Raw genomic sequence first — 26,932 nt, 5'->3', positions numbered from 1 at the left:
TGCAGATGCACAACAATGTACAACTGAGTTAGTATGATCATGTGTCTGCAATATGTGTGTGTTTCTTGGGGAGAAGCTTTCTTTGCCATTCCTGCACCACATCAGTGCAACCTTTGCACTGCTCCTAGCACTAGGATGGGTTAAATGCAGAGGACTAATTTCACTGTGTGTGCTCTGCTGTGTGCATGTATGTGACTAATAAAGAGGGTTTCATCCTCCGATTCTATCTATCCTAAACCAGCTTATTTTAGTAATTCAGATCTTTTCTCAGCAACAGTCTGACATACCTTCTTTATTAGCATTCAGTTCTCCACCCATTCCTTTACTTACCGAAGCCAACACGACATATTGCTGATTTGTCAGAAGATAAATTAACGTTGAACTATATCCAATTTGAACAATGGATAAGTGATTCAATTACTAGTGGTAGCTGTCAACAAAGTAAATTAAGGGTTTATTTTTCTCCAGGAACGCTTACGAAGGAAAGGGAAAGTCGTCACAGCCGAAAATCTACTCTAATGCAATCCAGCAGCTAGTTAAAAACAAGTTCACTATATTGAGGCTGAATTCAGACAGAGAATATGGCCTGAGCAGTGGCACTAATGGGTTTTTCCAGGAGAAAAATGTGTGGTTTGTGTCAGAACTTGGCAGTGCGTTTTTGGTGAGCATATGCGTTAGCATGCTAAGATTGTTTGAATGTGACTATATGTCTCTTTTGAACGTGTGCTTTGTTATCTTTTGTGTATGCATGCAATTTTATGAGTGCTGATTGAGCAAACAATTTCAATTTTGGCCTGTTTGAAATGTATCGCCTTCCAATCAACATATTAGTAATGCAAGTGTGCCATGTTTGAGTGTGTGTGTGTGTGTGTGTGTGTGTGTGTGTGTGTGTGTGTGTGTGTGCGTGTGTGTGTGTGTGTGTTGCCAGCAGAGCAGTCTTTGGTGATTGCGTGATGTGGTATAACATATTCCACTGGATTTATGGTAGCCCAGCGCTAGCATTAATAACAGAGACTGGAGAAATATGGCCTTACTTGGCACAGTCTGCTGTTATATTGGTAGGATGAGCATAATGTTTTTTCCAACTCGCCCAACTCTCTAAGTCTAAGTACTTGCACTCCTTAACAGGAATATAAAGTATGTATAAATGGATGGACCTATCAACAAAACAACAACAGTGTTTTATTCCCCAATGTCATATTTAATAGAAAAATAATGATGCACCTTTTATTGGAGAGGGAAGAATGGGGAACAGAGAGGTTTAGAGAGGGACACAATGCTGAAATGTAGAACACAAACAGTTCTCTTAACCCTCGCTGTTATAACAAAGGGCTCCACTCAACTACAAGGTTCACCGCTGTCGCTTTCCACTTATAGAGTTGGGGTTCGATTCTCTGCCTGTCCACCTATAAAACGCTCAAGGTAGCACAGATTTTTTCAGTTTTTTTAATGGCTCACATGGATATTTTAGAGGTCATGCAAAGAAAGGGTTATGTATGTTGTGTGTGTGACAGAGAGTGTAGAGAGAACATGGGCAAGGGGGTTTTGTTTGCCCCAGCATGGCTGTAAAATTACAAATACAAAATGTCCACCAATTTCGAGTACATGGTATGGAAATAAACGGATATGGATATATTTTAAAGGACTCTAATGATTTAACAAGTTTTATCCAAGCAGAACATACTATAAGAATTATTACATTTAAAAAGGTAGACTATGCAAGGTCCCAACTACATACGCCTTTTGCTGTCGTGGTTGCAACAAATGATTTTAAAGGGATGAACAGAGACTATAAGGTGAACTAAATTTAAGCTTAAGCCAAATGTGCAAGGAGCCTTTTACCATTTGTAGAAAAAACATTAAATATTAAATATGAATATTTCCAATAATAAACTCAATTTGGATCCCTTGTAGTCAACGTATGTTTAAGATAACACTAGAGACATCAGTAATATCCTCAGTGATGCTACACTAATCCTGTCCCGCAGCCTTTTTTTAATGAGTGGTTGTAATGGACATTTTTAACCTTTAATAACTTAAAATCATGTAAAACAACAAAAAAATGCTCAACATTCAAATATTTTGCATTAAAAAAATAATATATATATTTAAATGGGTACAGTCGCGGTGTGAATTTGCAACAATTGCAACACTAGTTAAATAAAAGGTTTGACGAAAGATATGTGCTACCTCATTCTTAAAATATGGATTCAACTTCATTTCCTGTTTTGCCAAGTTGCTTTTGGATTTGGTTCAGATAAAAAAGTTCCACGATGTATAAGTCTAGGGCTTTTACTGTGAAAGGTAAACACAAAAGGATTGAAAAAGTCATATTCTACCTTTTGCCATGTTTTAAAGGAGAAATACAATTTGCCATCTTGGTTCAGACTTTCAGGGTTTTTGTTTTACGATCCACAAAACACATATCTTTGTCTAAACTACAAAAGTGTAAGTTTTGACATCATGACCATTCTTGATCTCTTTGCAAGATATATACACAATTTATTGTAGACATTTTAATGCTAGTGAGTTACAAAGGTCAGTATAAATGGTACTTCATCTTTTCATGGTATATATTTAACACAATGAGGCCATTTGATTCTTACATAGGATACAACTCGTCTCTGTGAGTGCATGAGAAACATGTGAAAAAAGGATACCCATAAGAATGATACTTAACCTTAATTCACCCTGCACTCCAAATAGAACGTATTATGTACAGTGGCACTGCTTTATTGTGCTTTTACAGGATGGAAAAATGGTGTTCATTGTTAGTCATGGGTCTCAGTGGGTGATACTCATGACTAATGTACCCACAAAAACGCTGGTTGTGGCACGTAATTGAGTTATCATTGTGAAAAGGGTCTCTGTCTTTGCACAGGTCAACAGTGTGTCAGTGATCCAATATTTCTGACCTGTTCAACTTCATCTGAGGTTTTTAAAAGATGGTCGCAAGATCATTACAATTGATAGTTGTGGAAATTAGGCCCTTTTCTATGCTCGCAATTGTTGATGCCATTGTGAAGTCTTTAAGAGGTATGGTGTGCTAAATAAAATGCAAGTGAGGATTGTTTTCACATATATTAGTTAAAAAAATGTAAAATCAAATTAAGAAAGGTTATGGGAATCACATGCCGGGATTTTCCCCTATTGCTATTGTGAATCAGACAATGGTTTGCTTGTCTCTGGGTAATAGCAGTGAAAAGGTTAAAGAGAATATTGGACCAAGTTCAGAGGACTGAAACCTTGAACCAAAAGACAAAGAGAAATTCCAGAAACACACACACACACACACTACAAATTGGTAAACGTAAAACAAACAAAAAAACAGTGCAAACACAGAAAACAAACAGTTAGCCTGCTTGGTTCTGAGACTTCAGGAAATTCAGTCTCGATCAACAGGATATGATACACGATCCTCTTAAAACTGTGCCTGAGCATTTACGAGGATTTAAACATTTGGGATTTTCTCTGCAAATAACAACCAAAACTTAATTTATTCCACATGTTTTTCATGAACTGTTGAAAGCAATAATGCCTTCTGCTTTTAAATGTTGCCTATAATCATCTGAGGAAATCAAATAGTATTTCAGCTTCAACACAAAGGGGGGGGGGATTATTATGGATACATTCTGTATCAATTACAACCACAACAACATACTGTAAAATATTCATTGTAGAAAAGTGAAATTAAGCCATCTATTTATCATACCATTTCTAAAAGAAAAAGTTCTTGCTATGCTTGAATTTAAAAATGACAAGGCAAAAAAAAGATTATAATAATAATTACCCAAGAATACAGTTCTTGTTCTTGACACCAGAAGGACAGTAATTAGTTAACTAAATTACTAATATGATCATTAACATGACTGAAGGGCTTGCCTGGCTTTTGAATGGGTGCATGTCTTTTTTATGTGAGCAAAAGATAAATGCAATATTACATTAGTGAATAAAAACCTTCTGACTGTCTGGTTGGAAACTCTTCAGTCTGGTTTAAAATCTTAATGAGCAGTAGAGGACATTATATTGGCTGGAAAAACGAAAGGACTGCACGGAACAGCTGGCCTGAATCACTCACACACATTCATACAGTGACAGGAGTTGATGGCAAAGAAATTCCAAATAGTGAAGTTTCTTTTTCCAAGCCCACAGATCCCAGCACGGAGAATTTGAGTTTGCATGTTTCACTTTTTTCCTTTTAACCACAGTCCAAAGACACCCATATTTGACTAAATGGAATTACCTGAAGGTAAGAATATGAGTGTAGTTTTCTAAGTATGTCTTAGCACTTTCATAGAGTGGCGACCTAGCCACGCTGTAACTCCCCTCACCCAATGCATGCTGGGATTGGCTCAATGCCCCCTAATACTGAATATGGTTGGATACAATCCACTAACTGGATACAGAATTGGTGGTCTGGCCCCTATGGGTCGTGTTCAGTAGGCATGAAGTCAAAATGGCCTGACTGTTGAGTACAAAATGACCAGGATATGGGTCCATAGAGCATGCACAATTGCATCGCCCTGCCTCCAATCCGCTTAATCACACAAGTGCCACGTCCAGTTTTGGCTTAAAAATCTGAGTGATATATTAATAAACTTTAAATTACCGACGTCTCTTTCCCAATGTAAGTCAATGGGGGAAAGTGTTGTTGAGCCCAATAGCGTCTTGTGACTGACACGGAAATTGTAGTTCTACTGCTTGGCCACTACTAAAAATTAGCTAGAATGCTTCAACACAACTTCAAAATGTAGTAATTAGCGGAGGGCTGAAAGATGCTGTGCGCATTACGAGTGCTGTCAATGACACCTGTTTTTAAATCAGACTGTTCTTACTAATAATACAGGTTAATGAAACACAGAAGGATATTAAATGATTATATTATAATATTATAGTAGTTGATGAGTGTCTCATTAACAATGTAAGCCTTAACAACTCATCAATTTATGGTGAAAGGAATAATTCTTAAACTATGAAACCAGGTAGATTCCAACAAGACTTTCAGTTTGTATCATTGAGTTGATGTGTGGCTTGATGCTGGAAACAGTGGATACATATAAAAGTTACAGTATGAGTTAGATGAAGGTGCAATTTAGTCATGAGTGCCTTTGAAAAATGTGTCTATGCATTATTAATTTTTAAACTAAAATAGGCCTCGTATATAAAAGGAACTGTTTCACGTTACAGGATGTGCTTCATGTCATAAAAGTGTGATGGATAAGGATCTTTTCATTCTGTTTTGATACATTTCAAGTGGAAATCACACAATGTGTACCTTCCTTGACTTTCCTAAGTTTGTGTAAGAAAGCATCCTTCGAGCAGATGAATGAAATATTAAACAACAAAGAAGTAGTAGGAACACTTTGTATCCCCACACTTACTAAGTAAACAAAACATGATACAAAAGTAAAGGTCTTTCAACATATTTCGACAAAATTATCAGACAAAAGTCAGCAGAAATGTGCAGAACTTCAGTGTGATCTAAACTTGTGCTTTCATGCCACTTCCACAAAATGCCTGTAAAACTTCAATGACTTACAGTAAATTAACACATATTTAAGTATGGGAAACAATAGATAGATGAAAGCTTTTCCTTGTAATTAACTGCTATAATAAAGGCTGTGTCAAACCGCCCACTATTCCAATTGGCTTCCATACCCTCTGTGTAGGATAGTGTGTGCATGTGACAACAGCAACAGCGCCCTGTTGATTTATGCCCCCCCACCCTCCTTAGGGAGAAAGTCTGTTGTTGTCTTCCAAAATACACACTGCCACCCACAAGCACACAATGCTCTCACTTGGAACAAACTTGTGGCGTGGCTCTTGTTGTTTGATAATTGTTTTTTAGGCAAACATAATTTTGCTAGCAGAGACAGCTAACCCATAACCATGAATCAACGAGATGGTAATGGAGCCATGCGGGGGGAAAAAGAAACAGTCAATATACTGTGGCAATACTGCATGAGGAACTCTCCCTCCCTTCTTGCCTCTATATTTAAGTTCCCATTGCTTTTACTCATTCAGCAAATCCTATACAACAAATAAAAAGGTCTTATGGAGAAACAAACAAACCAATAAAAGTGAAATTGAATTAGTTGGCCGTCGGCTAGTCTCCATAACCATCAGTTCTCCCTCCGCACTTCCCGCAGAATAAGGCAGGTAAATAATCGCCTGTGCTTTAATTAATAAATGCATCATCCTTAATGAGAGGAGGCTTGTTAGGCACTACAGCTACTGGTCTGTTTTTCTTTTGATTTGCCTTTCCCCTTTTTAACTTTCAAACTTCATTTCCACCTCTGAAGCATGCTAATTGCTCCCCCTCTCAGCTTTATAAACAACAACAACAACGTTTTCTCATTTGGAAGCAGAGAGCGGTGTAATGTGCGGCTATCGATCGCAAGGGAAAAGGAGATTGCTCCTGGCTGGTCACAAACCAAATGACTTTAAGATCTGAATTAAAGTGGGCCGGGGATAACTTTAGAGCAAACGCACAGTGGGGATACAGTGACAAAGGCCCTTGCGCATGAATCAATATATATATATATATATATATATATATATTTATAAGGATTTCATAGCACTTGCATCACACCCAGGAATGAGTTTAGAGTAGGGCTGTGAATTATAAGTGTATCGTTCATTATCATGTATTTATTTTATTAATCGCATGTTCTAAAAAACTGTCAGAAAATACGTAGTCTATAAATTCTACCTTTGTCCTTTTAGCATAACGCATTGAATAGCAAAAATTGCTAGAGTCATGAACACATATTTAATCCATTCATTTGGCTTGATTAAAAGGTTGATTTTTAAACAGTCAGAACAACAAAATTTATGCTCAGAACAAAAGCAACATGCTTTGTTTAATATTGATGTAATAATAGATTATCAGTAATAATATTCAACTTGCACTATTTTACTTAGACTGGGATTTGTTTTGGCAACTGGTGCCTTGGTTGTAGAGACAGTGTCAATAAGGGGAGACACGCGGCAAATGGTTATGGGCCGGATTTGAACAATGACCCTATCCGGTACATCGTCCAGCTCTATCTATACGGCGGCCGGGGATGTAAGATTTATATTGCTTAGAACTACGCTCTAGCTAATGTGCAGATTATGATAACAATTCAATTCAATTCAAAAAACAAGCCGGCTACAGCTTGTGAGAGAAAGTCAGCGGCCATGTTTTTTACTGAAACCACATGATGGGTTCACATTAAACACAGCTTGGCACCTGTCTACGTTATTGAACTGTTAAATTTGAGATGCTCGCCACTAATCTATTCCACAGTCATGGCTAAAGGCCATGGGGGACCAGGCCTTGTCCCTTGGGGGCTTTACACCCTGGAACATATTTTAACAGCTCAACATCAAACAACTCCCTGCAATACTAATTTACTAATTTCATTTAATAATCTAGATCACACAAAAAGGAACTCTATGTAAGAGCATTCTTTAGTTGGATGCTAATGACTACTGTATGAAATCATGCTGACTCCACCTGTTTACACGAAATGTTCTCGTTACTAAGAATAGCACTAATCAAATTCCTGTATTGACTTAGTTATGGCATTTAGAACATGACTTCTTAGTATGTGGATTCCTGAGAGCAGAACTGGCTTCTACTGTAATTACCCCCAATGCTTTTTTTCTTAGGCAATGCTGACTTTTGGCGCAGTGTATTGCAGCTTCTCTTGGTAATGCACATTAGGGCAACACACACACAATGACCGGTTCATACAGGACCCTTACTTAGAATGTAGAACCGGTGATATGCTCACTGCCAATGTTTAGACAAAGCACACATGATAAAGATCGTATTTCATGACAAGGACATGATGCAGTGTTTAAACTTTGATGTGCTGTGATAAATAAACTAGTCGTTTGGTGAAGCGGATAATTTTAGCTCCATCGTGAACACCCATTTCAGACGCTCACAGAGATTTTTCTCAAACAGCCATGGGGGATTAAATGTCAGTGTTACAGGAAGGTGAAATCCAGGAAGCACCTGGCCTTCGCAGTAATAAAATTGGTTTTAAAGTAAGAGAGCGATCACTGTGTGAGTCCTGAAAAGACAAGCTGTACTCAATGATACCTGAGAGGACTGATTAAAGTTTGTTTTTGTTAACTGGATTTGTCCAAATAAAGAGCTTTAAGTCACGTGCAATGCTGTGTATCCCTAAGGGGATTTAATATCCACTGACAATAACTCAGCCTTCATTTTCCATTATGTCAATTTTCGGACTCAGATGTTGTTTTTTACCAGTGAAAAACGACAATCAAAAAGAGTTACATAAATAAAACAGTGTCTGAAAGATTCAACACATGGTTTTTGCAGGGAGTTTAAAAAACAGACAGGTATGCATCACTGGCCCGATGAAAAGCTGTTAACATTTGACAGGTTTTGCTTTGCACCTGCTAGTAAGGGATAATGTGCAGCAGTCATTATGGGGAAAAGAAAACGCGGCAGGCTGATCAGGTTGCCTGACTCTGCACATTATCCTGTTTATTACACGGCCAGACACTAAAGAAACTAATGACTCGACTTCCAGTATAAATTGAAATTATTTAATAGACTCAAAGATGATCGTAGTCCGATATCTTCCGGTATAAACAAATACAAATAAAAAACTCTGTTTCACGGCGCACAAAAGGCTGCAACTGCGACAACAACTTTACGGCAGAACTGATCACGTTTTCTGTAACTGTTCAAGTCTGTTCACAGTTTTTGATTCACTAACAAGTGCTTAAACATGGCAGAGCCCATACCGTGTTCCTGTTAGTGCTTACTTCCTGTCTGTTTTCTTCTGGTGATTTATCAGAGGTCCAGCGCTCCGTCTTTTAACCTCTTTTCCTTTATGTTTCTTGATCCTACTTAGCAACAGCCATTATTGTCCTTGACAGCGGTCTGTAGTACTGTATTAACAATTTGTCACATGTTCTGAACTGACCAATCAGAATCGAGGATTCAACTAAGCTGTGTACTAATTAATGTAACCCATAAAACATGTGAGTGGCTTTAGGAAAGAAAACACAATATAAAGACATTAAAACTGACAGTAGATATATAACATTTGACAGTAAACTGAGTCATGGCAGGTGACCCATTGTTGGTGCAACTTTATTAATGTAACTGTTACTATGGATATGTTTAGAACCTTCCAGCATGACTCCCAATCTGAGCTCAGGTGTGCATCAGTGCCAATGTGATAATAGTTTTGCAAATTGAAAAAACAGTACTTGCAGGATGAAAAGTGAGTACAACCTCTACTTATCCCCCCTGGATCCTTATGTCTATCAATGCCTACAGGAAGCATTCACCTCAAAGAGCAGCTTAAAACTGAGAGCAAAAGCTGATCACAACCGAGTAAAAGCAGTCATCCTCTTGATGGATAATTGGGAATAAGATGGGAATTCTTGGTACACATTTACACTAATTCCCATATCGGAACACAACCTGATGATGGACAGACTGAGGAAAGCTTGAACAAATGTCAGATTTAAAGATTATGAGGCTTGCTGTTTCTGTGTGTGTGTGTGTGTGTGTGTGTGTGTGTGTGTGTGTGTGTGTGTGTGTGTGTGTGTGTGTGTGTGTGTGTGTGTGTGTGTGTGCCTCACCCTGTGTGCGTCGTTCTCATGTCCTCTGCGTCGAGGGTCTGGTTCTTCATACGGCGGCACAATTCCTTCTCTCCTCGCCTGCTGGTACTCTCTTCTTAGCTGCTGGATCCTGTCCACACTAAGACCCCCCCACACACACATGCACACACACACACACACACAACACAAACACAAAAGAAAAACAACTTGGTTAATTTAGCTTTTACACCTCTAAAGTGAATTTTGAGGAATATCAGAACACACAGGTAGAGTAGAAGAAGTAATCAAATGTAAATAGCAATCCAGATTTTGGCTTCCAACAATTAAATCAACAAGACCGTTAAAAATATACAGGTTTAAATGTTGTGCTTCGCTTATAGAATATTTTATAAAGTAGTCAACAAACAAAAAAGAGAAAGCAGAAAAAAAATAGGCACCACATTTAAAAAAAGTGAGCATTTGGTGTCACTCTGGGAAGTTACATCTGGATCACACTATGATTAATATATTACAAAATGCCGTGACAAGGCCACCAAGAAGCTGTCCTGATGATGAATCAACCAATGGAAGCCATGTTTATTTAAATAATAATTCTTCCTAAATGAGCCTGCAGAAATAAAAACAAATCAGACTCACTTGTGTATGTGCATGCAAACACACACACACATAACAAGATCGATCTCTTGATCATTCTGACTGCCTCCATCTATAACTTAGTATTCATCTTTCTCTTGCAAAAGGCAAAAAAACAAAAATATCAATCATATGAATATTTTCTCTCTCTGTCAACAGATAACATATACAGCGAATCAACACTGACCCCTGGGCACCCTGGTGAATCATGCACATACACACATATCCACACAAAATGGAATTATGAAAAGTTAGATAATGAACATATCCGTTAGAGTTGATGGAAAGAGTAAAAAATGCAGCAATTCAACATTTATGAAAAGTTAGAAAAGGAAATACTTTCTTTCTGTCTCTGTAAAGCCTTTAAACAACACTGTGCCTCTGAGAGCGTTGCATTACCACAACTCAGCATGTGAGTCATAATGCAATTTGCTGGCATTCGTTACTGTAAAACTAACTCTAACTTTAGACATGGGACACAATTACGGTTTTTAAAACTTTGGAGGGAAACCCTGCTGCTGCGGAGAGAGGCTTGTAAATCATGGAATAAAGTTTGGGGTATTCCATTCTTAACTGGGGTCTTGGTGGAGGCTACAATCCTTCAGTGTTATAGAAACACTGTTTATGTAAGCACAGCCAGTAAAAAACAAACTAGCTAAAGAACAAATTAAATACATCCACACTATATATGCATGTATGTATCCCTATTCAGAAACAGATGTATTCCACTGTCATAATGGAGTGGGGGTACCCTACTCTATATTATGGCAGCACAAATGCGATTATTTTACCGATATTGACTAATATTGCAATTTAGATATATTTGATAGGGATTGATAATGTATGCATCACAATTGTCATTATCATTACAACATATATCAAAATGATAATTGTGTGATTTTTAAGGATGATATTTACCAAACAAATGCGTTTTGTCAAATCTATAGAATATGAGTTAATCGCCAGGATATTTCCGCAGCTTCACAAAAGTTTATTCAAAATGAGATATTAACATATAATAACATTTATTGTGATTCCTGCAATTTGGTTATTGCACAAGTCCATATTGTGATTTTAATAAAATGTTAAACTAAATGAGCAGCACCGATTGATAGAAAGCGTGCTTATGAAGGCTGTGCAACATGCTAGACTAAATGCAGCACATGGCTAGCAGATTAGCAAGAAGACTTGTATTGTTTGTAGTTTTTTTGGAATATCCTAGAAAACAACCTGCCATATTGTTAACTATTATTTGGAAAAATAAACCCTGCATTCAATGCACTTATCATTTTAAAAAACACAGGTTTAAAACGTGTTATCAGCCTCTTTCTTCACCCTCTCGCTTATTTTGCTCTCACCTCTTCATTCCCCTTCCTCTCTGTGAACCTATAAACCCAGAGAGGTGTGTGAATGACTATAATAGCAGCAGCGCTGAAAAACACATTACAGCGGTCCCACATCACAAATCATCTACTGCATGTGCTCTCACCTTCACAAAATCTTCCTACTTTAAATGTCCTTTTGGTCGTACTTTCATCCACTAAACCAATTTGGACTTACAGATTTAAATCTTTATATGTGTTAATGCTAACTATGTGACAATATATAATACTATATAGTGGATTACCTGTCTTTCCATTACTCTCTTTTTAGATTTGATCTTTAGTGGAGTATGAAGTAACATTATAGATTGAGACAAACTATTCATGTAGATCATATACAGCGCTGTGCAGAGAAACACATTACAATGGAACCCAACCTAGCCTCAGTGTGTGTACCTGCGTGTGTTCATGTTTAAGCGTGTTTCTGCTCCACATACAAGCCTTTAGAACCTAGCAAAACACAACACGCTCTTTACTAATGCTGGATTTAGAGCACATTTGGATGCTAACTGCAATTAATCACATATTTAAACAGATTGTTCATCTTGGATTATCACGTTGTTTTTCTATTCCGTTTGTATTTCAGAATCACTAGATCGAAATAAACATCCACATTTATAGGAAATCAATTTACATCCCACATCTTCCCTTCCGTTTTGCCTTCACCATCTGCCCACCCTTTTGTGAATGCAAGTACTCATGGAAAGAAAAATACCAAATACACATTTTTCGCCATTTTCTGCATCATGGGCTAATAACCCCAACACATCACACACCAACAGCATAATGAAGTGGCAAATCTCATTAGACTATTGGTGTCAGTGTTTTAGGTTTTAGGTGGTTTCTGTTAGGTTCTGACGAAGAGAATAAAGACCTAAGTGTTATCCTGGTCTCTTTTATATCACTAGGTTCTGAAGTTGCTTTTCATTATTTGGTTTTCTTTTAGCCATGGATGCCCCTGTGTTTAGTCATGGAAGCCACTTTAAATAAGGGCTATCTATTGCCAACAATCTGGCAGGGTCACAATACAATATACTGTGATAATGTAGATACTGTATATAGCATTTGTGTAATGCTACTTTTAGGACAACTGCGATAGTACAAATGAACTCCCCATAATCTACCTAACATTTGAGAGTTTGCCAGTTAATAAAAATAATAAATTGGGTATTTTTTATTGAGAGAGTATTGGAGAATCCATACAGTTCAATAAAACATACAGTATTATTGTGAACATGTATCGATATTCCTTGCAACCTTAAACCAAACATTGGACACATTTTGAATAAGGGAACGGGTTAATAGTAAGGAATAATCAAAACATGATTCCATACCTATACTGCTCTGTGTCCTGCTTTGCTCTTTTCTGAACTTTCTGCTGTACTGTTTCATGTTTATGCATGTGTAGAAATGATTTGTGCCACAAAGAGCTCCAAATCATACACACCTCTCTCACACACACACACAATTTTATTGACAGAGAGCCCGGGAGAATATGGTGGTAAAATGTACACAACATTCATTTTGTGTCCGCAAACGCACAGCACGCACATAAAACAGACACACACAAGTGCACACGCTCGCACACAAAGGGTACTTTAAAGGATTTATGACACGGCATAAAAGGAAGAGGGTGGGCTCAAGAATAAATAAATATGATAAACAAAGCGACAACACAACAGTCAAACAAACACATGCACACACTTATGCAAATAGTTCCATGACCACAGACTAAGAAAGCTATTGATTTGCTTAATAAAAACACGCTGTAAAAAAAACAAAAAAAACAATACTTGTGTGACTTCACTTTTTACTACCTCTTGGCCATTAAACAGTAAAAGGGTGGGTTCCTGCACTGCTCGGTTTAAAGTGATGCAGTAGGGAGTCCCTAATGCATTTTTTTTAATCAGGAAAAGAAATGTATTATGTATATATACGATTGAACATGTTTCAAAAGCATAAGTCTGATTTTAACTATCTAGCTCTCTCTGTCACACAAAAGCACACACACACACACACACACACACACACACCCACACCACACACACACACACACACACACACACACACACACACACACACACACACACACACACACACACACACACACACACACACACACACAGTCCTCACATAACAGCATGCTGCCCAAATTGTGGTCCTCCAAACCAAGGAAGATCACTCTCCTGCTCTTGCTCTGCCAAAACAATAATAATTCCATAAATGTTTAAAATCAGAATCGGAAACCCAGCATAGCTGTTAATAATGCTGCTATTAATAATTAAGACTTCTGTTCCATTAATAAAAAATATGTGATATGCTCCAAAATGTATCAATGTCCACAGCAAAGAAATGTGTTTCTGTATTAAAGTCTATAAATATTTACCCAGGTACCTCAGCTTGGTTTTGGAAGGTGCAATTTCTTGAAGTGAAAACCCTTTTGCATGGCGTGTGACGTGATCATAGGTCATGTATATTAAACATACATTTTTTATGAGATCTGTCAAAGCCTGTGCAAACACAATCCATTTAGGAAACATATACTATGCATAGGTATAAAAACTTAGAAAGGTGCTTTATTCATTTACACTCTAATGGCCGCATTAAGTGTAAATACCTTGGAAAGGCATTACCAGCTGGGCTCACTTTAAGCTAGACTTAATAACCATATAAATAATTCAAGTGAACATGCAGTGGCAAATCTATTGCCATCACAGGGCTGGTAAAGTAAAAACAGCAATGTTGTTATTTTCACCTGATCATACGCTAGGAAGAAAATCAGAAAAAACAACAACGATGCAAACTAAGAAAGATGAATACAATAGAATAAGAGTAAGACTATGAAAGAGAGGAAAGTGTTTTGTTCTTTTTTTACTGCTTTCTAACAGATGACTTTAAGCTGAAAGGTTTCATAAATCTGACACAAAATGGCCAATGCTCTGAGGCACACAGACACAGACACACACACACACACACACACACACACACACACACACACACAGGTGATGTATAGTGTACTCCAGGGGTGTCCAAACTACGGCCCGGGGGCAATATGCGGCCCACAGGCCATTTTGAATCGGCCCTCGGCAAATTCTAAAAGTATACTGCAATATGGCCGACAAATTAAACTTATATTGTACTTCTCAAATACTGTATATATGTTCAAATATATTAATGAGCCCAATTTTCCAATAAATGTAGTCATTTAAAATGTAAAACCTTTTCTAACAAATCTCAGTTGATAAAAAAAAAACCCAATAACTTATTTCTATAACAAGCTTGAAATTTAACCTTCATATTTACTGTAATTATAAGCAATCTGAGGCTTCTGTTTTAAGGAACGAGCTGCCAACAAAATAAATGAAACCCTAAAGACAGACAGATGTAGGCTGTTTTTTTCTGAAAGCGTTTTCAACAATCGCGCATTATTCACCTACATTTGATTTGTTTTGCTAACTTATAACTTAACTTTTGAGACAATATTCACCTCTATAAGTGGCCCAGCTCTCCGTATATTTTTCTGTATGTGGCCCTAGGTGAAACAAGTTTGGACACTCCTGGTGTACTCTTAGATGTGGTGCAGGGGGAATATTCAGACTCTCAGATTGGTCTGAATTATCACATGTTGGCAAATTGAAGTGTGTGAGATTGTGTGAAGAAAAATGAGAAGCTCCGGACGAAAAAAAACTAATGTTCAGAAACCCGTTGATAACCGTTTTGTTCGAGGGTATACTGGCATTTATTTCATGTAGTGTGACAACTTAGTCTCACAAGCAGTAAAATCGTACTTCACTTTCCAAATATTTCAATATGCATGTGTGAGTTTCAGTTGTTTATTCTTGCAAGAACAAAAACTAGAACATGTTAAAAATGCTACCCATTTGCAGAGTTGTTGACCTTCTGAAAAAAGATGAGGCATTAGTAATAGTAGGATTTCCTTTTATCAGCACAGGCTAATAGTGATGATAGCCATTTGGAAAAATCAATAAAGCTTCAAAACATAAACCCCAATTGATTTAAAAGCTTTAAAGAGGGTACAAACTGTATATGAATAGAACGAAAGGCATTTGCATCCTGCTGATAATAATCAATACAGCACACAATGGTGCTCTAGAAATGTCAGTTACAGTTGAATGTCTTAACCTTTTCAATGCAACAACCACTCCCTATGAGATTGAAAAGGAAGCAACCTTAACACATTTGTAAACAAACAGCAAGAAATATATATTAGTTATACAAAATAACCTAATTCAGTTCAACAAAACATCTAACTGCTACACGACACAAAGAACTAATTTGTATTAAGACATTTTAAAGTACATGAGCAATCAACAAAACTATAGTCCTACGTTGCAGTTCAAAAAAGCCCTCACCTTTTCACTCTTGCCCTCAACTCCTAAACTCCTCCCCCCATTCCACCTAGCTTTGCATTTTTTACTGTTGTTGTTATTTTTCTTTACTTGCTTGTAAAGGGCTTTGAGCACCAAGAAAAGCGTATAAATAACAAATAGCATGTACTCTTATTATTAGTTCGAGTCTAATGCATTAAATCAAATCTCCCCCCTTTGGTCTGACCACGCCATTTTTGAATTACACTTTTTGGAAATCTCGACTACTCAACCAAGACGTTTTGAAACTACTTCTGCACTGTTGTGACATTACGACAGTCTCATGTGACAAAATGAGTTTGAAGACAAATAAACACCATATTGAAATATCAAAAAAAATAAAATTGTAGTTCCTGCTAGAATAGATGTTTCCAGGATGACATTTTGTCATGACAAAACACACAGATTAAGTCTTGAAAACTTCCCTGTCCATTTGACAATGCCAAGTGTTGTGTTATTTGTACAGCTGGTATCATCTCTTGGCATGACAGGAAACAAACCACAGTCAATAACTGAGCAGAGGAAATGCAGTTTAATATTGACTGATGGTGACAAGAGGGAGTTGTAGTCTTTTTTTTTTCTTTCCGCACATGCACAAATGTGCACTGGTTTGTGTGTTCTCCCCGGTGTCTAGTTGTGGGGCAGAGGATCGTTATCAGCCGTGTCTTACAGGGATCAAGTGGATCACAACAGCGGACACAGGTCAATGCATTATCTCTCTCCACCCGCCTGTATCTAGTATCTTACTCGGCTCTCACACACAGGATTACTTGCAAGTTACAAAAACAACTTAATCAATGTGAGTTATTTTCTGTCAAGTGTTGACGTGCATATTGGCTTTTACCTATATTATATGTGTTGACATTTCCTTACACGTTTTCCCTGACTGTGACTCATTTAGTGTGCAGAATATTCACAGTTCTGCCACTTTTTCTCCATTTTCAATTTCCATTCATCCTCTTACCCGCTCTCTAGTCTTCCCTCCACAGTTTATGCAGGTAATCATCTCCGCCATCATTTCCATCCATACTTTGATACCATCCATCTATCCTTCCCTCCCACTCCATCTTAATCTCTTCATCATCTGCTCGTCTCCATCCCCTCTGCCCTGCCTCCCTCCATATCTCTCTCCCTCATCATCTTCTTCCTCCTAATCTCCCAAGCTTGTGCTGGGCTCTAATTAGCTGACATCTCCGCTAATGAAGTCTGACAACAAAAGATCACCAACGCTTGACAGGTGGGTCGGGGGGGAAGGAAAAAGGAAAAGGGGGCACGACTAGAGAGAGATAGAGAGTTTGAAAGAAAATGTAACATAGCGATTGTGTGTGTGCTGTCAGGATGCTTCGTTGCCTCTACAGGCTAACAGGAAGTGACACGTGTTTTTGAAAACGCAGCTGACAGGATATGACACTGCTCCTTGCGCGGCGCCATCAAAGCATGGGGAGTAATTAGCGCTCTATTGACTGCCATGACATCAATCAGACTAGCTGTCTAAATGGGGCCGTGTGCTAGAGAGACACTCGCAGGGGCAGAAGAGGATGGCATTTTATCCCCATGAAAGTCAGTGTGTGTATTGTACGGGTTGAAAATAGGTCTTGCATAACATTATTTAGACAAGCCCTCTGTGTGGGTGTGAGAGGCAGATCTACTGGTGGTAAACTGGCTGGCATAAAATCATGTAGGCAGGCTGTCTGGCTCGACATTCCCCTTTGACTCTTTTAGCCATGTGTGTGTGACTGGAGGCCAATGTGTGTAATGCTTCTGCCAACCACGATGGCGGTTGATGGCCTCTGTCTAAAGCTGGATTTATACCTGACAAAAGAATAGATGCCCAATGAGTTACCAGCAGAACGGGTTTTGGATTGTTTAATATTGAGTGTTATATTCAACTGGTTGATGGCGCCATAGCAAAACCAAATGTGCATGATTGTGATTAATCCCTGTTTAAATGTGTTTACATACAAATTCAATATCTGCAGTGAAGATGGCTCAGCTCGATAAATACTCTGGAAAACTGGAATTACTGAGCTTTTGTCGTCTTCACTCAGGCCGCTACTTGCAAGAGAAAGGTTAAAGAGAGAATGCACATACTCTTGTATACAGTCCCTATAGTTCGTTATAGTCAGTCCAATCATTCCTAATTGAACAATGACATTGGGTGGTTGACACTGTCTTTTAAAGTATTAATAACATTGCTTCTTAAGTTGGCAGGACAACATTGTTTGTAAGTACCTTTCCAAACCATTACTTTAAGGATTCACATTAGCAATTTCTGATTCAGCTATTGGGCAAGTGCAGACATAAAATGCTTATAGTGAAAGCAATGTTAAAGGGTAGGTATTTACCAGCTGCCAGTGTACGTTTTTTTTGTTTATTTCTCCTTGTAGAGTGTGAGTTTCATTATGACTGAGGACACTTACCAGTGGGAACTTCTCTCTTAGGGATTTTGAGTACTCTAACAGATGTTAATTTACCTTTCTGTTTGTGGATAGGTTTTTTCCCCGCAATACTGTCACAACCGTGCAGTCAGTCATAAAAACAAAGAGTTGAGTAGCTGAAATCAATGTCAAGGTAAGGTTTGAAGACTGGTGCAAGGGCTCCATAAGTTAGGGGGTAGGAATCAGGGAAGGGGACTTTGGGCCCTCCTGTTTTATACCCCAGGACACATTCAGGGTCACGGTTGGTTAATCTTATTTAGGCCACACAATACGGACAAGACAAATAAAGATATCAGGCTATATAAGAACCATAAACATGTTATATCAGAGTGCTAAGCAGCAACAACTGTTGTAAGGTGGAGTTTCAAGCTCAGTTTCAGACTTTGGCACATGAATCACAGAACAATGTATTAGCGTTCTCTATAGTCACATACCCATATTACCTTTGTCCATTGTTGAAAATGTTATTTTATCGTCTATCCTTGGGTACTTTTTACTGTAGCATGACTTAGAATCTCCCTAATTACTCCAGATGATTTTAAAATGTACTTCAGATGACCTTTCTCTCTCCCATGCTCTCATTCAAACTTTATCCACCGGTTATACAAATATTTCCTGGCCATGTTAACTCAACAAAGCTAGTTTCATTAGATTTTATTAAGAATAATCACCCTCTGCCTTAGAAGAAATCATTTTACCCAACCTTAAGCATAATTACCAACCCTAACATTACCCTAAAAACATATAATTTATAATGTGGTCTTGGATTTCTTTGAATGAATCATAAACGTCTTGGCCAAATAGAATCTGATCACTGACGCACAAAAGACAGAGAGCACATGTTGCTTAGCTATAGGTAAATTCAGAAAGTCCCTAATGAATGAAATGAGTAAATGATTAAAAAAAGTAAAGGAACAACAAGCAGGGAGATGGAAAATAACCTTAAGTGCCATCCGTGAGCGTATACCTTTTGAGGCTCAAAACTTGTGCGTGTCCTTTTGAGAGTTGTTATGCTCATGTGTCCTTTTACCGTGCATGCTCCAGTGCGGGCGGATGTTCTTTGCATGGAATTTATTCTTCATTGAGAAGTACTTGTGCAAATACGAGAGGCGGAAATCATAAATGAGAGGAAGAGAGAGCAACAGGATGGTGTGGGGGGCGGGGAGACAGACACAGAAAGGGTATATTCAAAGGAAGGAGAGCAAGTGGGAGGAAGGGATGGAGCCGACGAGTGCCTCTTGAGAGCTTTCTGTTATTAGCTGGGCTGAATCACGCGCTTTGAGTCCGGAAAACACACACTCTGGGCCTTTTCTCGTCTGCTCTCCATCTCTTGCCCCCCCAACCTCTTCCCATTCCTCTCTTTGAGTCCTCTACAAATGCTCTACTCCCAGCATCCCAATTCAGTCTCTATGCTTATTTCTACTTTCCAATTTCCCTTTCTTTCAGTCAAATTTGCCCTGTCAGTCCTGGATATACACTGACCCCTTCCTTTTCCCCCTTGTATGTCCTCACTTTGTCCCCCTATTTTCATCTGAATTATCCTAAAACATCCACTTAGCCCCTTTTCCTCCTAGCTCCCTCTTATTTTTCCTTTTTTCCTTCAGTGGTTGATCCGCTTTTCTCATTCCTGCAATTATTTGGGTCCACTTATGCTTCCTTTTAGACCATAACAAATGGACCCACTATTCCTCAAATCATCCCCTTTGTGTTCCTACCTTTTTTTATCGCTCTAAACATGCATCCGCCACCTCTCATTTTGCTCCTCTTTTTTTCTTCATTCTATTCTTTTGTCCATTTTCCCCGCTTTCCCTAACCTTTATCCCCCACTTTCTCTCCTTCTTTTCAGAAGGATTAGAAAGAAGTCCTCGTTTTTCTTCAACACTTCCTTCTGCTAATTTGTTCCTTCAGTTCCAAAACACTTATCCCAGCTCTTTCTACTCCTGCCTCCCTTCTATTTCCCCCCATTTTCCCACTTTCTTTCTCTAACTCCCCTTCTTCTTTATTCTTTATCCCACTTAACCTTCCTTTTTACCTCCCTTCCCGAAACACTCCAAACTTCTTTCTCGTATCCGCCATGGTCCTTGAGACGGCTTGCTTTTTGGAGTTTTTCAATTAGATAGAAATTCCACATCTCTTTCCAAAGATTTTTCTTATAATTTTGCTTACAAAATAAAATTGCAATATCATTTATCATACTGTATAAAGTAAAACTGATTAGTTACGATTAGGTAAAGACTGGTATTTCTCACAATTGATCAGTTAGGAAATAAGATTTTATAATTGCTTCAAAAACTGATGCGTGCCAAAGGGCAAAGAGCTACATTTGGTATGCTGAAAGAGACAATATACATTGCATTAAATCCATTTAGAATAAACTGAAAGGTGATTGAAAACTTTAAGATATTGGTCCTCTAAAATAATGAACCTGCTGCATTTATTTTTCAGAGCATTTTGTAATCATGTGACCTAAGTTGTTCATTCACTAATGAGCTTTTCTTCTTGACTTGGCTTTAATGCTTATTTGTGCCAAAAACATGTCCGAGCTAGCAAATATGCAACCCGTAACACACACACAAACAGCCCCACCCCACCAAAACTAATAACCTACAGGAAGAGAGTAATGAAGAAAGCAGCACTCGCACACACCAACCTGGCACCCACTAAAAGCTCCCTCACCGAGTGTGTGTCAGAAGTGTGCAAGATAAAGACAGTGATTACGTATTACTGTGTAAAAAATGGCCTGTGTGAGTGAGTGTGTGTGTGTGTGTGTGTGTGTGTGTGTGTGTGTGTGTGTCTGTGTGTGTGTGTGTGTGTGTGTGTGTGTGTGTGTGTGTGTGTGTGTGTTTGTGTGTGGCCCTCACTGAGCTGAGAGAACATCTGATTAATTATCATGGAGGGAAGAAAGCCTCTCCAGTGACTAGCCAAGCAATGCTAAAAGCTTGTCTTACTCTCCTTTACGAGCTCCCTCTGTGTCTCTGGTGGTGTCTATTTCATCATCCCGATTCTTAATATGCATTTTGGGAGCGGATGTGGTTTCCATTCATGTACTCTGTTTAGTAAGTCGAGCGCAATAAGCATGTGAGATATGATAGTAAGGTGCAATATATGAGAAATTAAGCAGTAGAAAGAAGTCTAGCCATTTTGACTATTACCGGGAGTCACACGTAATAGTGTCTAATAAGAAAACTGGTTGATTGCTACACAGAAGAAAAGACTGTAGAGTGGTGCAGGAATCATTTCTGAACCTGGAGAGGAGTTAGTATTTTACCACTTCAGGGAACGCTCTTATAAAAGTCAATGGAGTTCTAGGCCAAAATAAGGTCACTAGTGAACGACCCGAGCTTTTACTAATTGGTGGTCGCAAACAAGTCATTACAAGTCCGCCTTTAGGTAAGCGGTTTTGACGTGAACTGGTATAAGCGTGATGTAGTTTGTTTAGAGTGGCAATTACATTTCCCCTTCATTAATAATAGTTGGTGTTGATTTGTGGAGATTATCTGCTAAACAAAATGTGTAAGTATCGTGAACTTTAATTTGCCAATAATCCGTTTTTCTGCAATATTCCAAAATCGGATGGACACACTCAATTGCTTTTGGTTAACGTGGCACATACGATGCTAACTCTGGGGTTGGCCTACAAAAAATAAATAATGACTGCACCACTCTAATATCTCATTTAAGCAGTTAGACAATTGCAACTCTCTCCGCAAAAAACCAGAGTTTTTGCAATGGCAGATGGGGGGACAAGTGAAAGCACAATCACTTCCAACTCCTCGTTAGTCAAGCAGACCCCAAAAACACACATGGAGAAACACTCAGGAGGATGTCGGAGGTTGGGGTTATCAACATGGCGGATGTTTGTTTAGCTCAACATGATATCACCACTGGAATGGAGGGCTAGTGTACAATTGGGCAAGGTCCTTTTTGTTCGTTGCCTGAAATGTTTAGCATATCTTTTTCAGGAAAAAAGGTAGAGTGTCTGGCCTTCAAAACACACATCAGATTATTTGGAACAAAGATATGATATACATAAATCTGCTGCAAGGGCACTGCATTCAATTTCAATAGATCTGTATGATAAGTATGGTTGTATTTTCTATTTATTTTCTTAGGTTGGTAGGAGCTCTGCTTTCTTGATAAAATCACTTTGGCCTTTTGTTTCTTTCTTTCATTCTCCAAGTTATTTGCTTTCTACTTATCTATCACTCCTGCGCTACAGTACCCCTCTATCTCTGGAGCTCACTCCACTCTGGACTCTCCAGACTGATTGTTTTCTAATTGGTGGAGTGCCAGAGGTCGTGGTTGTTATGGTAACCTGCAAGGGGCACTTGGACGGGTTAGGTAGTGGTGCTAGTGGTAGTGGTTGGGCGAGAGTGGGAGGGGGCACCCACTCAAGAAAAACGGAGGGCAGCACTCATCCAAGGCTTGGGTGGCCACTTCAGAAAATGGACTGTGTGTGTGCGTGTGTGTGTTTGACATCCTAACTACCTCAGTTATGTACATGCACCTAAGAGAGAGCGCAAGACAGAAGAAATGGAGCAAGTAGGAAAGATGGTGGATATATGTGCGTGTGAGCAGAGGTGGGCAAACATTTCTAGCCTGCACTTGACAATATTCAAAATAGTTCTTATGCATGCGTACTTTTCTTTACGATCCCTGATTCCCACTGCTACTTCCTTCCTCATGTAAGCCTCTTAGGCCCTCCGATCTGTCCATCTGTGCACAGGGATAGAGGAGAGGCTGAGGAGATGAACGAGGATGGACAACTGGAGATCGACTGTTTGTCTACGCTAAGCTAGCTAAATTTGAAAAGGCATCTTGTTTTCCCTCTGATTAGCACGCTATCCAGACTTAGCTTACTTTTTGACCTCGGAGAGACTTTTGAAAACAATCTTTAGAGTAGATAAATGTGAAGAGGATGACATAAGCCTGGACTGGGCCTGCGTGGAAGTAAGTATAGGAAGATAATTGTCTGTCCTTTCGATTCCAATCTCTTCCAAGAATGTAAATAAAGCAAATCAAACATTTAAGGTGTAGTCATTCAGCTGCATTTTGCTAGATGACTTTCATTGGAATCCCATGGAAATAGCATCCGTTGTTTCACATAGCATTTTCAGAAATAGACACCAGACAATGGAGGTTGCCTTATTGAGGATGATGAGGTCAGACATTACTTTTGAGTAAACAAAATGAGGGAAAAACATTTAGAGAAAATGTAATATAGTAGATTATATGTTGGCCAGTGTGAGACACACATTCATGCCTTCATGTATGCATACCGTAATGTATACCAAATGTGTGATGTCTGTCTGCGTGTCTGTGTGTGGGTGTGTAATGGGTTTACTAAATGAGTCTGCATTAAACTCTTTCATGCATAAGGAATTGAGCTGGCGGTGCCCTTTAGAATTAAAGATGGTGGGATGTATGAGAAGCAGACAGTGTGATATATTACAGTGCTGCATGGTTAAATAACTGTCCCTCCACAATAGTGCTGTTTAAAGTAAGGCACTGATAACACAAATCAATCTCTAGAACACTCACACACACTCACACTCACACACACACACACACACACACACACACACACACACACACACACACACACACACACACACACACACACACATGCAGAGAGTCACATGAATGTTTTCTGGGGGAATATAATTCACTCTATTTGAAGACCAATATATGGAACTTGCCACAAGATGCTGTCAGCTGTCCGAAGGAACTGACAAGATGATGATGTTTGAACTCCTGCAACAACGATCAAGAACGTGAGCAACCTTGTTGTTTACCTGAATCATTCAGTGGAAAAGGTCATAAGCCTGCCGATCATGTCCTTCAAAGCTTATGACAGATTCAAGAATTATGTTTATTTTTAGGACAACTTATTGATAGTAGGCTCTTGGCTTTGGATGTATGGCTGATATTCTTGCAGATATGAAATAATACAATGTATGCGCTTTTTTAGATGTTGCTCAGACGCCAGTTCTAAAGTAGAATCACAAAGGGAATCACAGGGAATTGAGTAAAGCATACTGATGATTCGGAATCAGTTTAGCTGTTTGGTTCTAACATTGTAAGACCAGGAGTTAAAGGCAGGTATGGAATATAAACCGAACAATAGTGGTATAATCAGGCTGTGTTCACATGATACGGTGAAGCAGCTCTTCGCCTGCATTGCTGTTACGTTTCTATGCAAAATGGTGCCGTCCAACTACTACTGAACTTTCAACGCGCAACCAATCAAATGACAGCGGAATGAAGCAGCACAAGCTAGCAAGGGAAGTAAACCTAGAAACAAAATGTAACTGGTTGTTTTGACCGCAAGGCTCTGCACGCAACCTTGCAGTGAGCTAACAGCAAATCAGAAAGTTCTTAATAGTGTGTAGACATCCCCCATGCAGTTACCGTAAAAAAAATAAAAAAATAATGTTGTACCAAATATTCAGACCAGCAAATCAGTTCTTCTTGGCCTGTGTTACTTCTTTTGACCAAATAGCATGAACATTGAGCAAGCAGTTTATTTATAATATTGCTGACGTACATAAAATGAAACCAACAAACCAAACAGGAAAAGGAAATTGTTGCTGCAATATTTTACAAAGTCTATACTAGATGGCAGTGGCAGCTTCTGAAAAACATCTCAGGGGGGTGAATTTTTTTCTGATAATGACCCATTCAATAGGTACATTAAGCAAGACCATATCAATTTGTTGTTAGATGATTAACTCAGACCGAGATCCCTCTTGTGTCCCCTCGATGGAAACACACAGTGAGAGTAGTAAGTGACTTGATCGAAGAAGCTGCCCACTTTTTTTCTCAGTTACGTATGACAAAACGCATAAGTGCAAGCCCTCCCGGAACCCCAGAGATTGCATTGAAAGCTCCGATATTTGAAAAAAAATGCATTTTACATGAGAGTCTATGAGAGACCACTGGGGCAATTTTCAACCTGACTGAAATCGTACCTAAAGGGGCGGGATCATGTGAAGCACAACTTTAGTCTGATTGGACAATGACGTTTTTGACAGATCTAACGTCTTGAACACTGATTAGGACTGCTGCTGTGTTAGAAACAAAAGGCCCTCTTTTTCCCATTGGTACTGCATCGCCCAAATCGCCTTAATACACAAACCGCCCTGCTAGAAGGTGAAAGTAGCAACAACCGAATCTATAGCACTCATGTGCCAAATATTTGACTTGATCTTTACTTTTGATTAAAACCACTAAAAGTGATTACTAGTTCCACGGACTCTGCACACTTTTATTGGCGTTGCCTGTTTGTTGGCTTCCTGGGTTATTTGTAATATCCATGACATGCTTTCTAACCGAGAGCAATCCATCTATATATTTTATTTAGTCTGTGTTCACACACACGCACCTTTGTACATTTTTGGCTCCATGTTTTTTTGTTGCTGCATTACTCTTAATGTATATGTGTGTGTAAGAGTCTGTGTGTTTTCTTGGGCCTGCTGAGGTGCTGATGGAATGGAGTCCTTAGCGATTTAGTTTATCTCCGTCTCCCACATGCACTGCGGGGCTCTGGCCTCCCTTGACACACAGTAACAGAGATTCAAGCACACACACACACACACACACACACACACACACACACACACACACACACACACACACACACACACACACACACAGACACACACACACACACACACACACACACACACACACACACACACACACACACACACACACACACACACACACACTGCTGACACAACTGCATTCTTTTTTTGGCTCCATCGATTACTGTCAGCCAATACCTGGACTTGCTTCTGTCTGCATCATCAGGTTTCAGGAAGTGATGATAAATGAATAGCACTATCTGCCAGCAGTGCTGTGGCAATGGATAATGGTTTCTAAAAAATCAAGACATTCTTAGACTCCTGTTCCTTCTTACAAGGACGGAACATTTCAGTTAATACATATTGGATACATCTAACTGAGTAGCCACAGAAGCTAAGACTGGTTCTATTACTTATTCATCTGCTGTAGTTAAGTTTGAGATGGATGAATAAAGTTATTGTTAGAAGTTAGGGAATGAAACTGAAATATTGTCATTTCAGTTACAATAAACTAAAATATGATGCTTAGGTGTTACATATTTTAAACTCTTTGTGGTTTCTTTGAAGCTCAAGCAAATTACATTTATGCACTACACTTGCTGTAACCCGTCCTGTTTGTTGCTTTTTCACCATTTTTTAAAACAATTTAATTCACTAAAAAGGTCTAGCCTGCAACCCAAGATCAACAAAGTCTTGCATTTATGCAGAGAGGAAACAATATGAGAAAACACTGTGTCAGAAAACATCTCTATGAAGCCTGGAACTGTCCATCAAACAGGTTCACTTCCTCCCATGAAGACAGGTACAGAAATACGGTGTGTGTTTGTGTGTGTGTCTGATAATATCTGGTAGATATATGGAAGAGTAAGTGAGCTGTGACTGACATCATAAAGGTAAGGAGGAAGAAT

At 38.8% G+C, this 26,932-nt stretch overlaps 1 protein-coding gene across 2 annotated transcripts in view; it reads right to left on the bottom strand.

Annotated features, from left to right (window-relative positions):
* The window catches only part of pard3bb (par-3 family cell polarity regulator beta b), a 179,938-nt gene that overhangs the window by 52,206 nt on the left and 100,800 nt on the right, over nucleotides 1-26,932 (bottom strand). For both annotated transcript variants that reach the window (XM_063887866.1, XM_063887867.1), the window contains exon 21: nucleotides 9,619-9,736. In XM_063887866.1, the coding sequence (XP_063743936.1) occupies nucleotides 9,619-9,736 (118 nt within the window). The remainder of the gene's footprint in view (nucleotides 1-9,618; nucleotides 9,737-26,932) is intronic.

Source organism: Eleginops maclovinus, chromosome 7, assembly GCF_036324505.1.
Source record: "Eleginops maclovinus isolate JMC-PN-2008 ecotype Puerto Natales chromosome 7, JC_Emac_rtc_rv5, whole genome shotgun sequence".
In the NCBI taxonomy this organism is placed as follows: Eukaryota; Metazoa; Chordata; class Actinopteri; order Perciformes; family Eleginopidae; genus Eleginops; species Eleginops maclovinus.
Note: the sequence above shows the minus strand (reverse complement) of the source record. Positions and strands in the feature narration are given on the sequence as shown.